This window comes from Nerophis ophidion, linkage group LG19 (genome assembly GCF_033978795.1).
Source record: "Nerophis ophidion isolate RoL-2023_Sa linkage group LG19, RoL_Noph_v1.0, whole genome shotgun sequence".
NCBI classification, from domain to species: Eukaryota; Metazoa; Chordata; class Actinopteri; order Syngnathiformes; family Syngnathidae; genus Nerophis; species Nerophis ophidion.
The window spans coordinates 40,186-55,928 of NC_084629.1; the positions used below are offsets into that span (position 1 = coordinate 40,186).

A 15,743-nucleotide genomic window follows, 5' to 3' on the forward strand; every position below is an offset into this window, starting at 1 on the left:
CCTCGGTAATGGCACCATTCCCAAAGTATGTGGGCTCTATTGATAACCTCACTAACAACTTTAACGACGCCCTGCGCGAAACCATTGATAACATAGCACCGCTAAAGTTAAAAAAGGCTCCAAAAAAGCGCACCCCGTGGTTTACAGAAGAAACTAGAGCTCAGAAATTATTATGTAGAAAGCTGGAACGCAAATGGCGCACGACTAAACTTGAGGTGCACCATCAAGCATGGAGTGATGGTTTGATAACTTATAAACACATGCTTACCTCAGCTAAAGCTAAATATTACTCAAATCTCATCCACCGTAATAAAAACGATCCTAAATTTTTGTTTAGTACGGTAGCATCGCTAACCCAACAAGGGACTCCTTCCAGTAGCTCAACCCACTCAGCTGATGACTTTATGCAATTCTTTAGTAAGAAAATTGAAGTCATTAGAAAGGAGATTAAAGACAATGCGTCCCAGCTACAACGGGGTTCTATTAACACTGACACGATTGTATATACGGCGGATACTGCCCTCCAAAATAGTTTCTCTCGTTTTGAGGAAATAACATTAGAGGAATTGTTACAACGTGTAAATGGAATAAAACAGACAACATGTTTACTTGACCCTCTTCCTGGGAAACTGATCAAGGAGCTCTTTGTATTATTAGGTCCATCAGTGCTAAATATTATAAACTTATCACTCTCCTCGGGCACTGTTCCCCTAGCATTCAAAAAAGCGGTTATTCATCCTCTCCTTAAAAGACCTAACCTCGATCCTGACCTCATGGTAAATTACCGACCGGTGTCTCACCTTCCCTTTATTTCAAAAATCCTTGAAAAAATTGTTGCGGAGCAGTTAAATGAACACTTAGCGTCTAACAAGCTATGTGAAACCTTTCAATCCGGTTTCAGGGCAAATCACTCCACGGAGACAGCCCTCGCAAAAATGACTAATGATCTATTGCTAACGATGGATTCTGATGCGTCATCTATGTTGCTGCTCCTCGATCTTAGCGCTGCTTTCGATACCGTCGATCATAATATTTTATTAGAACGTATCAAAACACGAATTGGTATGTCAGACTTAGCCCTGTCTTGGTTTAACTCTTATCTTACTGATAGGATGCAGTGTGTCTCCCATAACAATGTGACCTCGGACTACGTTAAGGTAACGTGTGGAGTTCCCCAGGGTTCGGTCCTTGGCCCTGCACTCTTCAGCATCTACATGCTGCCGCTAGGTGACATCATACGCAAATACGGTATTAGCTTTCACTGTTATGCTGATGACACCCAACTCTACATGCCCCTAAAGCTGACCAACACGCCGGATTGTAGTCAGCTGGAGGCGTGTCTTAATGAAATTAAACAATGGATGTCCGCTAACTTTTTGCAACTCAACGCCAAAAAAACGGAAATGCTGATTATCGGTCCTGCTAGACACCGAACTCTATTTAATAATACAACTCTAACATTTGACAACCAAACAATTAAACAAGGCGACACGGTAAAGAATCTGGGTATTATCTTCGACCCAACTCTCTCCTTTGAGGCACACATTAAAAGCGTTACTAAAACGGCCTTCTTTCATCTCCGTAATATCGCTAAAATTCGCTCCATTCTGTCCACTAAAGACGCTGAGATCATTATCCATGCGTTTGTTACGTCTCGCCTCGACTACTGTAACGTATTATTTTCGGGTCTCCCCATGTCTAGCATTAAAAGATTACAGTTGGTACAAAATGCGGCTGCTAGACTTTTGACAAGAACAAGAAAGTTTGATCACATTACGCCTGTACTGGCTCACCTGCACTGGCTTCCTGTGCACTTAAGATGTGACTTTAAGGTTTTACTACTTACGTATAAAATACTACACGGTCTAGCTCCATCTTATCTTGCCGATTGTATTGTACCATATGTCCCGGCAAGAAATCTGCGTTCAAAGGACTCCGGCTTATTAGTGATTCCCAAAGCCCAAAAAAAGTCTGCGGGCTATAGAGCATTTTCCGTTCGGGCTCCAGTACTCTGGAATGCCCTCCCGGTAACAGTTCGCGATGCCACCTCAGTAGAAGCATTTAAGTCTCACCTTAAAACTCATTTGTATACTCTAGCCTTTAAATAGACTCCCTTTTTAGACCAGTTGATCTGCCGTTTCTTTTCTTTTTCTTCTATGTCCCACTCTCCCGTGTGGAGGGGGTCCGGTCCGATCCGGTGGCCATGTACTGCTCGCCTGTGTATCGGCTGGGGACATCTCTGCGCTGCTGGTCCGCCTGCGCTTGGGATGGTTTCCTGCTGGCTCCGCTGTGAACGGGACTCTCGCTGCTGTGTCTTGGATCCTCTTTGGACTGGACTCTCGCGGCTGTGTTGGATCCATTGTGGATTGAACTTTCACAGTATCATGTTAGATCCGCTCGACATCCATTGCTTTCCTCCTCTCTAAGGTTCTCATAGTCATCATTGTCACCGACGTCCCACTGGGTGTGAGTTTTCCTTGCCCTTATGTGGGCCTACCGAGGATGTCGTGGTGGTTTGTGCAGCCCTTTGAGACACTAGTGATTTAGGGCTATATAAGCAAACATTGATTGATTGATTGATCTTTTTTAATTATTGTTATTATTATTTGAAACTCGATTTTGCATGTAACTTTAAAGTTATATAAGCCTTGCTTGTTCAATATTCAATGCAAAACTTGTTTGGGTCCCTATTAAAAGGTTAATTTGTTCAACCTTGGCCCGTGGCTTTGTTCAGTTTTAAAATTTGGCCCACTCTGTATTTGAGTTTGACACCCCTGGTGTACATGAATGAGCATCTCACAAAACGTAATGCTGGAATCGCCAAGAAAGCACGCGACTTGAGAAAGCAGGGAAAAATCCAGGGAACTTGGAGCGCCAACTGTAAAGTCAGGACCAGTTTGCTTTGGGAGACCCTACCAGGGGGCATAGAAGCCCCCGGACAACATAGCTCCTAGGATCATTGGGACACGCAAACTCCTCTACCATGTTAAGGTGGCAGCTTATATAGTTATATTTTGATAAGCAATCATTAATAAATCTTTCAGCATATACACAATGTTGACATCTATAGTTATAGTTAGATAAGCAATCATGAATCTTTCAGCACATACACAATGCTGACATCCATAGTTACATTTTGATAAACAATCATAATTGAATCTTTCAGCACATACACAATGTTGACATCTATAGTTGTATTTTCATAAACAATCATAAATGAATCTTTCAGGACATACACAATGTTGACATCTACAGTCATATTTTGATAAACAATCATAGATTAATCTTCCAACACATACACAATGGTGACATTTATTGGTATATTTTGATAAACAATCATAAATTAATCTTTCAGCACATACGCAATGTTAACATCTATAGTTCCATTTTGATAAACAATCAAAAAATAATCTTTCAGCACATATACAGTGTTCTTTATAGTTATATTTTGATAAACAATCATAACTTAATCTTTCAGCACATTCACAATGTTGACATCTATAGTTATATTTGATAAACAAACAAAAATTAATCTTTCAGCACATACACAAAGTTAACATCTATAGTTATATTTGATAAACAATCATAAATGAATCTTTCAGTACATACATAATGTTGACATCTATAGTTATATTTTCATAAAGACAGAGAAAAACATTTGACTCATAAACGGTGCGTGCAACATTAAACATGGCAGTCGACGCAAAGTGAAATCATGAAATGCAACCTTGCCCGAGCAAAAACGATGCATATTTATCAAGGAGAGTCTTGATACCAATTTCCCTGACCCAGCCACGCACAAAGAAATTGTAGACCTCCATGCTTTTCCAAGTTTCCATCTGTTTTGTTGTGTAGAATGATGTCTGGAGCACAATAGTTCCATATTTCTGGGAACGTGATCAAATCTGTTTTTGATAAAGTATAGGGATATATTCCATTGCAGAGTTGGATTTTTTACTCATATCTTCTTTTTGCAGGGAGATTTAAGCCTCTTTTGTACTCCAATAGCGCCATCTAGTCTCACGAACCCCTACGTCATGTCCGGTGTTTACATGCCCTGTAAATGTGGGGAAAAGTGTTACCATCATGCTTTTGCAACACACTTCTATATCCACACGTCTGAAAAACCACCATAGCTTTATATCACGAAGGATGCGAAAGACTTTGACTCTTGTTTAAGTACTCAGTTTATTATTACAACACAGGAGAGCTTCTTGTGCTAACAGCCAAATAGGTGACGGTGGCAGTGTGTGGTGACCAGCCGTGGTTGGTGTCCGCCTGACATTGCCAAGGAGTCACAGGGACATGTTTTGTCAGCAAAAGGCGGAAAAATTATCCCTAGATCAGGGGTGTCCACACTCCGCCCGCTGAAGTCTCCCATTGGCCCACGAGGCGTAAGTTTAATAAGGAATCTTACCCACAGGAAGATTGCATTCATTTTAACAGTCTGACAATGTTGATGCAACTATTATGTCCACAGCTAGTGGATCATGTGAGTAATACAGTTCAATGACCTTTAATTATTCGTTAAATTGAAAAAAGCGCAGCAATTACTTGTATGACCCAATGCAAACAACCTTCCCTAGTTATGGTGCGGGAGAAAAAAAAACAACCAACACAAAATGTCAACAAACATGGTCACACATAAGACAACCTGCCCACTGAACTTTGTGGACATTATAAACATTTTACATCCATTACAAAACATGATGGGGAAAAATGCAAAATACTCTCTTCTCTACACTTATCCATGTTTGGTAAATTTTAGCTGCTTGATATTTCTAATTTATTACGAAACTACAAGGAGGTTGTCATGGATGTAAACATGGTAAAAGTCAAACCAATTATATTAATTATTGAATATGTACAAATCAGATTAATATAATATGTATACACACATATATATATCACCAAAGTATCCACCACATGTAGAAATGAGCGTACGTCAACGAACATTTCCACGTCAACGTCAGCCTTGATACAGTAGAAAGTGGAATTATACAGCCCCATTCTTTGCTTTTTACCTGACACAATGAACGTGACAAATTTGGGGCATGCACTATATACTTCAGCCGCCAGTGGGCAGTCAAGGGTTGCATATCTTAAAATGTGCTTTGGGTCCAATTCCAACTTTGACCACAGCCTCAATTTCTATGTGGAGTGGCGCTTTCCATAATTTTTAGCGGAATGCAGCGCAAAATTAACCCCCCCCCCCCCCCCCCCCCCCCCTCTCTCTCACGTGAGATACCCCCCAGAAATGGGTCCAAATGAATCTTTTCACTATTGTACATCTAATTTTTGCCATGGAAAACGCCGTACGCCAGGTTTTTTAAGCTTGTTACGTGAGGTCCCAGGTCCTTTATCCTCCATAGGTTATAAAAATAATTATAATATAAGATAATAATCACTGACCGGTATCAGGATACAGTTTTCAGCTATAACATCCAGCCTTTGTTCCGGTCAAAATGCTGTGGAAGACATGCTAGCATACATGTACTGTGTATACAGTATATATACTGCCTTTTAAAACGCCCCACTTTTCATATTCATCCACCATATTTATGTATTTGAGATTTATTTCCGCGTGTCATTCTATCATTATTTTCTGCAAAATATTTTCTGTGTTGATATTTTTGGGTGTCTGCAACAGATTCATTTGATTGACTTTATTTTTATTGAACGATTGTGGTTTGGTTTTGGTCAAACCAAGTGACCAAACGAGTGACACTGCAGGAAAGCGCTAACTTGAGTGTTCACCGTGCAGGCACTCAACGGCTTCGTGCTGGTGATCACGTCTGAGGGGGTGGTCTTCTACGCGTCCCCCACCATCAAAGAGTACCTGGGCTTCCAGCAGGTGAGTGGTTTTTGTGTGTGGTTGTTGCGGAAATGAGGCCTTGACCGTGGTCTTGTGTCCTCAGTCAGACGTGGTCCACCAGAGCGTGTTTGAACTCATCCACACAGACGACCGCGGGATCTTCAGGCAGAACCTCCACTTTGCTCTCAACCCACCCGACTTGGAAGTGGAACGTATGTATCTGGATGCGTCCAAATACTTTGATCCGCATATTGTACAGGGGAAACTCCAAAACTATCCTGCAAAAGTTTGTTCATGTCAACAACTCAACTTGAAATGTGACGCTAATATGTGATATACAGCAATTACATACAAAGTAAGATATGTCAAGTCTTTAGTTGATGATGATCAAGGCTTAGTTTCGGATAACCCCACATGTTTGGAGATTTTCTATTTGAGGTTTTCATAAGCTTATCAAAAATTATATGAAAATTAATAAAATAAAATAATCTCTATGTATTATATATATATATATATATATATATATATATATATATATATATATATATATACATATAAATATATACACAGACACCTATATATATATATATATATATATATATATATATATATATAGGTGTGTGTGTATATATGTGCATGTACATATGTATAGGTGTGTGTATGTGTACATATGTATATGTGCATGTATGTATATATGTACATATGTATATGTGTGTGCATGTATGCATATGTACATATGTTTGTTTGTGTGTGTGTGTGTGTGTGTGTGTGTGTGTATAAATGTATCATATACATTTCGTCACACACAATTATTGAGTGGAGTTTCTGAGGAAACTGTTTGAAGTCCTTTCTGATGACGGTCTAAAGCAGGGTGTCCAATCTTTTTGAATCGGGTGCCGTATTGGGCTAAAAAAAAACCTGACTGCATGTAAAGTAACAATATACATATATATGTGTATGTATGTATATAATTATTATATTAATATAATGGGTCTGTAATTAATATTTAGTATAATTAGATATTAGGAGTATGTGAAATGTATAATGTTGTGACAACCTCCTTAAAGTTTTGTAATTTATCAGAAATATGAAGCAGATAAGATGCGCCAAACATGGATAATTAAGTGTGGAGAGAGTCAGTGCGTGTCCATGTACTAAATAAATCCGATTTCTGAAATAGTTGGGCTCTAAATAAGCCTCCTACAACCCATGGAAGCACCTTAATCTGTGTTCGGTTTTTGAAAAGTCTGACTAACGCACCTGGATTATGCGATTGGAAACCAGATCTCCCGAGTGGGTTTGTGCGGTCGCAGGGGACCCTTCGTATCGCCCATGCTATAACCCGGAAGCAAATACCGTTCAAAAAACAAAGCAACATTTTTAGTGAAGAAAAACTGAAGAACAGAACATTTTGATGGGTGAAAAAAAGAAAGATTAATTTAAGAAGGTAGTTTAGGAATTGTAAAATTTGGCTAAGTTTGGAGTCTCGAACAAACTGTGAATTAGAGGAACGAAATTAAAACAGTATATTAAGGCGGATAATAAAGTGTTTCCAAACATCTTATTCACTTTTCGCACAACTTGCAAGAAATTCCAGAACAATAGCAACCTTCATTTGGAACAGTATCAACCAGGGAACCAACGTTCTTTTCCTTTGGATATAAACTCCTTCCATCAATCCTCAGAGCCTTTTGAATGAACTCCGAGTCATTCGAAAATTTGTTTCCATGATTCTCCGTCCTAACATTCCTTCAAAAAACTCTCTCCTGCCGGTCTTTCTTTGCTTCGGACCTGCGTAGTAGCGTCATGTTGGTAGTGCACTATAAGATAATTTCTTGATGATGTCTGCTATGTAACAACAGCATAGCCATTAGAGACAAAATGTTTGTCATCCGTGCCAATATTACAAAGGACATCACTTAAAACAAGTGTGATGTCATAGGTCACCCACAAAAGTGCCCCAGAGTGTATGGGAGGTTACTGGCGTATGACCAATAGTCGCATTAGAGATAGTGCATGGACACTGGCACTGCAAATACACAAAAAAAGGATTGTTTGAGGAATCAAGACTAATTTTGTGCATGAAAACGAGTGTTGAGCATTTTTCCCATCATGCATTTCAGTGGATTTAAATGGGTGTAATTTTGAATTATGTATTGTGGTTGGACCTTTTTTTATTAATTTTTTAACAAAATCCACAAAGGTTGTGTTACGTGTGAGCATGTGCGTCGACTTTTTGTGTTGGTTTATTTGCGCCATGATTGGGGAAGGTTGTTTGGATTCGGTCATATAAGTGAATGCCTTGCTATGAACACTTGAAAGTTCAATTAACCAGAATTACCCACGGTCATATAAGTAAATGCCTTGCTGTGAACACTTCAAAGTGCAGTTAAAGTTCATTAACCAGAATTACTCACGCTGTCCACTAGTGCCCCCCAGGCGCATGGCGTCCGACCAATAGTCGCATTAGAGAGAGTGCATGGACACTGGGACTTCACACGTAAAAATTGTGAAAATACAAAAAAAGGAATTACTTAAGAAATCAGACTAATTTTGTGCATGGAAACTAGTTTTTAGCATTTTTCCCATCATGCATTTCAGTGGATTCAAATGGGGGTAATTTTGAATTATGTGTTGTGATGGACCATTTTTTTTTTTTTTTTTTTTACAATATCCATAAAGATTGTGTTATGTGTGTTGACTCTTTCGGACAATAAGTCGCAGTTTTTTTCATAGTTTGGCCGGGGGTGCGACATATACTCCAGAGCGACTTATGTGTGAAATTATTAACACATTACCGTAAAATATCAAATAATATTATTTATCTCATTCGCGGAAGAGACAAAGAAAATGTCGGCAATCGTCACACACACGTCAGCAATCGTCACACACACGTCAACCAATAAGAATTTGGCGGGGTAGGGTCATGGCAGAAGTGCATTGTGGGTCACGGAATGCTAACTGCTGTATGCTAGATGCTACTGCCGTAGCTATTAAAATGAATAATTTAATCGTTGGCAGTAACCTATAAAAAATGAGAAGGGCTGAACAAAAATGGCACCGAAAAGGAAATCATGTACTGCAGATTACAAGATGGACGTAGTGAAATATGCAGCAGAAAACGACAAGAGGAAGCGGTGCATGCCTTTGGAGTTGGCAGAGTTGTTTAGAAGCTACATTGAGGAAGAAGATTTCATCGGATTTATCGATTAGGAGTGATGGATTGTTTGGTAAATGTATAGCATTTTTTATATGTTATAGTTATTTGAATAACTCTTACCATAATATGTTACGTTAACATACCAGGCACGTTCTGAGTTGGTTATTTATGCATCATATAATGTACACTTATTCAGCCTGTTGTTCACTATTCTTTATTTATTTTAAATTTCCTTTCAAATGTTTATTCTTGGTGTTGGATTTCATCAAAAAATGTTCCCTCCAAAATGCGACTTATACTCCAGTGCGACGTGTATATGTTTTTTTCCTTCTTTATTATGCATTTTCCGCCGGTGCGACATATAACCCGGAGCGATTTATAATCCGAAAAATACGGTAAATGCCTTGCTGTGAACATTTCAAAGTGCAATTAACCAGAATTACCCACACTGTCCACAAGATGACGTCCGACTTGCAGCGATTTTATTCTTAGATTTTTAAAATTCCTTGTTAAACGAGTAGTTTGGACACCCCGGGTCTGAAGGGCTTGAGTTCCATCTTTACAGGTTTTTGAGTGTTGTTGTTTGATGTTGTCAGGTTTGGATGGATGCACGAGGACAGAGTTCTACGATGCAAACCAGCTTCCGCCAGAGAACTCGTCATTCCTGGAGAGAAGTTTTGTCTCTCGCTTCCGCTGCCTCCTGGACAACTCTTCCGGCTTCCTGGTAGCGTCCGACTTACCGCACCAGGCCCTCTCGCGATCTCGCATCTCAGCCGCGTTGTGTCCTTTTTTTTCTGTGCCCAGGCTCTGAAGTTCCAGGGCCGCCTCAAGTACCTGCACGGCCAAAACCTCTTCAGGGACAACGGCGCACACGCCAAACCGCAGCTGGCGCTGTTCGCCGTGGCCACGCCTGTGCAGCCGGCGTCTATCGTGGAGATCCGCTCCAAGACGCTGCTCTTCCAAAGCAAGCACAAGCTGGACTTCTCACCCATGAGCATGGATGACAGGTGACAACGTCACGCCAGGGAGTCGGCGCCGGCTCACTTTGCGTCTCCTTGCAGGGGGAAGATCATTTTGGGCTACTCGGAGGTGGAGCTTTGCATTAACGGCTCGGGCTACCAGTTCATCCACGCCGGCGACATGATGTACTGCGCCGACAACCACATGCGAAGTATGTACCGGCATGTCTCCACTCGACACCTGCTACGCCCTCCGCTAATGTCTTTGCGTCCCAACAGTGATGAAAACCGGAGAAAGCGGCCTGACTATATTCCGCCTCCTCAGTAAATCCAGAACCTGGGTTTGGGTCAAGTCGAATGCCAAGCTGTTTTACAAAGCAGGAAGACCCGACTTCATCATCGCTTACCAGCAAGCCATAGCGTGAGTCTTTAAGGGTCTGTTCCAGGGTCAAACCATGGTCGTCACACGAATGAAAACTCTATCACAATATTATAATTGTTGATATTTTTTATGATCTGATGAGTAAGAAGCAGGGGGAAAATACATGAAATGTAATCATTTGTATAGCAAAATCATTCAAACAATGTAAACGCAATGGTAAAATCAAATTGAACACTTAACATTAAGCTCTTAAAATGAAGGAATATGTGAGAAATGCTTCGTAAAGTGTAAGAAAATGGTGCAAAGTGTGAAAATGTAAACCTAAAAAACCGGAGAATAACTATTTTCTGCAGGTTTAGTGCCAGGAAGTTACGTCTGTGTAACATTATTTTGTTCTGTTGTCCTTTTTAAAAATGGAATGGAATTTTTGTCATGCCGTAATTATTTAAATATAATTATCATATCGGTCGATATCCATCATTATGGATATTTTTATGACCTATCCAAAATAAGGAGCAGGAGAAATATATGTTATTTGACATCTAACCTTGCTTTGCTTAGAATTCCCTCAAATATCAAGGCAGAAAATAAATGTCAACACAAACATGGAAAACACTTAATGTAAACATCCACCCAACCATTTTCTACCGCTTATCCCTTGGGGTCGCGGTGGGTGCTGGAGCCTTTCTCAACTGTACTTGGACGGTGGGCGGGGTACACCTGGACATGTCGCCACCTCATCGCAAAGTGTGAAAATGAAAACATAGAGAAACTTGAGAAGTATTTTCTGCAGGTTTCGTACTAAGAAATAACATCTGTGTAACATTACTTTGTTCTGTTGTTCTTTAACTATGGAAAGGAATTGTTGTTATGCCGTAATTATTTTAATATTATTATATTGGTAAATATCGATCATTATGGGTATTTTTATGACCTATCGAAAATAAGGAGCAGGAGAAATATGTATGGTATTTGAAATGTAACCTTCCTTTGCCTATAATCCCTCAGCTTTCAAGGTAGAAAGAAAATGTCAACACAAGTGTGGAAAACACTCAAACAATGTCAACAAAATGTTAAAATCACATTGAACACAACAATAAGCTCTTAAAATTAAATAATATGCAAGAAAATAGTGCAAAGTGTGAAAATTTAAACATAGAGAAACCTGAGAAGAACTACTTTCTGCAGGTTTAGTGCCAAGAAGTTACAGCTGTGCTCTAAAGGGTGAGCTCGGCTAAGGTGCTTTGACTATGGCCCCTTTGAAAACATCCAAAAAAGTGTAATACTGTCCAGGTGACTTTTCCTCATTTATCCACAATTTCTTCATTTTGACCTTCTTTTCTCACTCCATGCAAAGAATTGGCTGTTAGTATGTCACTCCCACTGATCAGTGATCACTTCCTTCCGGAGAGCGAACCCCTTTCTTCATGCAACCCACCTTGCTTCGCAACCTCCGCTTTCCTCCGACAAAGATGAAAGATAAAAAATTATCGAACATTTTACTGAACACATTTTTTGTTGACCTTGCATTGATATCATGTTATCAACCGTTTTCAATGACAAATCATCACAGCGATTCCTAATGTGGTGCAAACATGCCTCCTTGTGGCCGTAAGAACTGACATTCAAACAAACCTTACTGGGGTCTTTCTTGTCAAATACATTTACATAATAAAAATGGTAGAGAGTTATTTTTTTTATATATATACTGTAACTATTTTCCAATTCTAACCAACTGAATAATGTGGGAACACTATGTTGCTATGCATAGCTCACATTTTGCATTGCACTTGAGAACAAATAAGAAAATAATTTTGCTTATCTTTAGATTGTATTTCAGTGTGTATTGTTTTAAATTTGTTGAACACAAACGCTGTGATGCTCCGTCAGGGATGGGTAATTCATGATAACAATATACTGTATATCACAATAGACACATACTGTATTCTTCGTCGATAAGCCGCACCTACTTTATTTTAGAAGAAAAAAATATTAGTCCATATATTAACCGCACTAAACGACAAGCTGCAAACATATACCTTGTGAAATTAGTTATTTACACAGAAATATTATGTAAAAGTTTATTTACATATCCTTAATTTGTTCTGTAATTGGTCACAAACCACTGAACAGAAGTCCTCGTCATGGACCCGCTAGCTACGGATGCTCGCTCTCCAATCACTAACTCAGTAACTCCACGCTGACGTTTTTGGTGGATTTACTGAGGAATTTACGAAACTGAAACAATACCAAAAGAACTGTTAGTTAATAATAGCAACACAGGGACTTGTAAATAAGTTAGCATGTTATCTCATGCTAACAACGCTAACTTCATTACATTAAGATAGTGCGTACAAACATTCATGAAAACACTCCTACAGACATAACACATGGGACGCTTTAGTCACTAAGAATTGTTGTAAAACAGTTTGTAAAACTTAATATTGTTTCTCGGAGTGACGAATGAAGAACCCAGATGAGTAGAACGCTATGGACGGCTACAAGACTGAATGGCACTTGTACTTCCGGTTGAAAGCACTAAATGGAAGGACACTGCAGCACCTGCAGTGGGCGAACAAGTCCAAAAGATTGTGCCATAGCACAAACAATAACACCCCTTCTCAGTGTATTGGCTTGTTATTATCTTTTTAAACTATTTGCATTTTGGCCATCAGCAAAGAAAAATCCAAAAAATAGCCACAAAGTGTAGCAAAAAATGGGCGTCCCCACCAAGACCTTAGCCGCGCTCACCCTTTAGAGCACGGCTGTAACGCCTATAATATTTTCCTCCTGCTCCTTATTTTCCATAGGTCATAAAAATATCAGTATTAAAAAGAAATCCATAATGTAAAAGACTTGTATCGTGATACAGTTTTCAGCCCTCATTAGCTGTCTTTCAGAGTCCGTCAGCAAATTGTAGTTTGGCGAGATGGTTTGCAAAGGACTGTGAGGTTTTAAAGGAGTGAAGTGTTTCATTTTGAGACGCTGTCCTTGGACTTCACCCAAACGATCTTGTCGTTAACATGACCTTTTGCTCGGCGTGTTGCAGCAACGCCGAGGGTGAGGAGTACCTTCGCCAGAGGAGGATGCAGCTGCCCTTCAGCCTGACGGAGGGCGAGGGGGTGCTGTACAACACCAACTTGACCGTGGACCCCTCGCAGGCGCAGTTCAACAACAACCGCAACGCCGACACCGGCAAGGAGGTGGAGCCCCCGCGCTCCCTGCTGGACTGCTTTCTCAGCCAGGACAAGTCCGTCTACAGCCGCCCCCCCGACGTGCCTCTGCCCGTGGACCAGGTGTTCATGGACAGCCGGGCGCTGGTCAGCGTGCCAAGCAACGGCGCGGTGGTAAAGGAGGAGGCCAAGCAGTCGGTGATGGTCGTCATCGGCAGCCTGCGGGAGATGGCCCAGAGCGGCGACTTCGGCGCCGCCTTGGAGGACATGGACGTGGGCGAGGGCGAGCTGATGGAGTGGGAGGAGACCCTCAAGAGGCTGGGCCAGGAGGACGAGCAGCAGGAGAATGTGCGCTCCGAGCTGGACTGCATCCTCATCAACGAGCTCTTCGAACACCTGGACTCTACCTTGTTTAAGGAGAAGGGTGAAGAATGCCCCGCTCCTTGCCTGAAGCCAGCCAGCAGCGGCCCCGCGGGAGCCGAGCAGCAGCTGTTCCCGTCGGCTCCCCAAGATGGGACTTACGGACCCTTCCTCGGTCTCCCGAGACTTTCGCACTGCGGACCTCTACCCGAGCCGGCTCCTCCTCCGCAGCTCCAACTTCCGGACATTTTCAGCCCAGAAATAGAACTGCCACCGCTCACCGTCCCTGAAAGCTCCCGTGGGGGCGGCGCGCCGCTCCAATTCCCGACTTTCAGCAACGCTGTGCCTGCCAAGCGGCGACTGGCAGCCATGGTTCCTTGCAGCAACCTCAACAACCCGGCTGTGCCCCTCGCCGCCCACAACCGCCTTCCTCAGCAGTGGTCGCAGGGCCCGTACACGGCACCCCCCGCCAGCCTCACGCACAACGGACACGGGCCGACGCCCTCTCCAGGAAGCCAGCCGTTCCCCCGGGCCAACCTGTGGCCGAGTAGTGTCGGCCAGCAGGGGGGGCAGGTGTGCGGGCAGGCTCCCGGTCCCAGCAGCTGCATGTATGCGCAGCCGACGGGGGGCGACACCCTGGCGCTCAGCCGGTCCTCGCTCCACACGGCCGCCCACCTGGACCAGAGTCCCCCTCAGGGCTCCTGCTACTTCCAGTGGGGGCGGAGCCAGCCCGTGGTGGGAACCTCGTCCATTGGCCAGGACAACACCAACATCAGTCCTATAACGTCCAACATGGCGCTGCCGGAGCTCGCCTTCAACCTCCAGTGCTACCAGGAATGACGCGTGCAGGTACGTGCAAAACCACCACGACAAACCCATCTCCAAATATTAGACGGTGAAAAGTCGCGTTGACACAAGTTAGCGTTAGTTATCTGGCTAACTACCACACCATGCGCTAATACTAGCTACATCGGTTCCCAAAGAAGACACAAAAACAAACCCTATATAATAGTTTTAAAAAAAAATAATAATTCTGGAATCAGTCGGGGATTCGGATCAGCCCCAAAATGTGAACCAGTTCTTCCTCATCCAATTTCAGACATTTACAGAAAGTTTCTTTAAAGTTGTCATCTGGAAACGCTTTCCTCATTTAGTTATGTGTCAGCCTTATTCCAAAATGGAATACATTCACTTTTGTCCTCAAAGTTCTACACATAATACCCTGTAATGATAATGTGAAACATTGTAATGTTTTTTTTTTCTTTCAGATTTATTATAAAATTAAAAATAAATGACATGCACATAAGTATTCACAGCCTTTGCTCATGACTTTGTTGATGCACTTTGGAGATATTCTAGATGAAAACTGATGCTTCCCGTCCAACCGAATGGAGCTTGAGAGGAGCTGCAAAGAGGAAATTGCCCCGAGTTAGGTTTGCCAAGCTTGTGGCATCGCATTCAAAAGGACTTGAGGCTGTAATTGCTGTTAATATGTAAATGTTTTAATACATTTGCAATTTGTTTTTCACGTTGTCATTATGGGGTATTGTGTGTAGAATTTTGAGGACAAAAATTTGGAATAAGGCTGTAACATAACAAAATGTGGAAAAAGTGAAGCGCTGTGAACATTTTCCGGATACACTTTTTGAGCTACCTGTAGCAGAATGAAATAAACGGAGCGAACCCTCTTGTCATTCATCCAATATCGGCTCAAAACGATATAAGCATTATATATCGGTCGATAGCGATAATTATTGATATTTTTATGACCTATAAAAAATATATGAAATATATTTATTTATATATCAATTGTAACCATCTGATTGTAATCCCTCAGCTATCAAGGCAGATCAGTGTGGAAATATCTCAAACAATGTCAGCAAAGCTTTTAAAA

At 41.5% G+C, this 15,743-nt stretch overlaps 1 protein-coding gene across 1 annotated transcript in view; it reads left to right on the forward strand.

Moving 5' to 3' along the window:
- Positions 1–15,743, forward strand: part of LOC133537818 (uncharacterized) — a 31,854-nt gene that overhangs the window by 11,060 nt on the left and 5,051 nt on the right. Inside the window, exons 5-11 of the mRNA XM_061878890.1 lie at positions 5,765–5,854; positions 5,919–6,027; positions 9,572–9,699; positions 9,780–9,982; positions 10,037–10,146; positions 10,214–10,355; positions 13,366–14,698. Of these exons, the coding sequence (XP_061734874.1) occupies positions 5,765–5,854; positions 5,919–6,027; positions 9,572–9,699; positions 9,780–9,982; positions 10,037–10,146; positions 10,214–10,355; positions 13,366–14,689 (2,106 nt within the window). The 3' untranslated portion in view covers positions 14,690–14,698. The remainder of the gene's footprint in view (positions 1–5,764; positions 5,855–5,918; positions 6,028–9,571; positions 9,700–9,779; positions 9,983–10,036; positions 10,147–10,213; positions 10,356–13,365; positions 14,699–15,743) is intronic.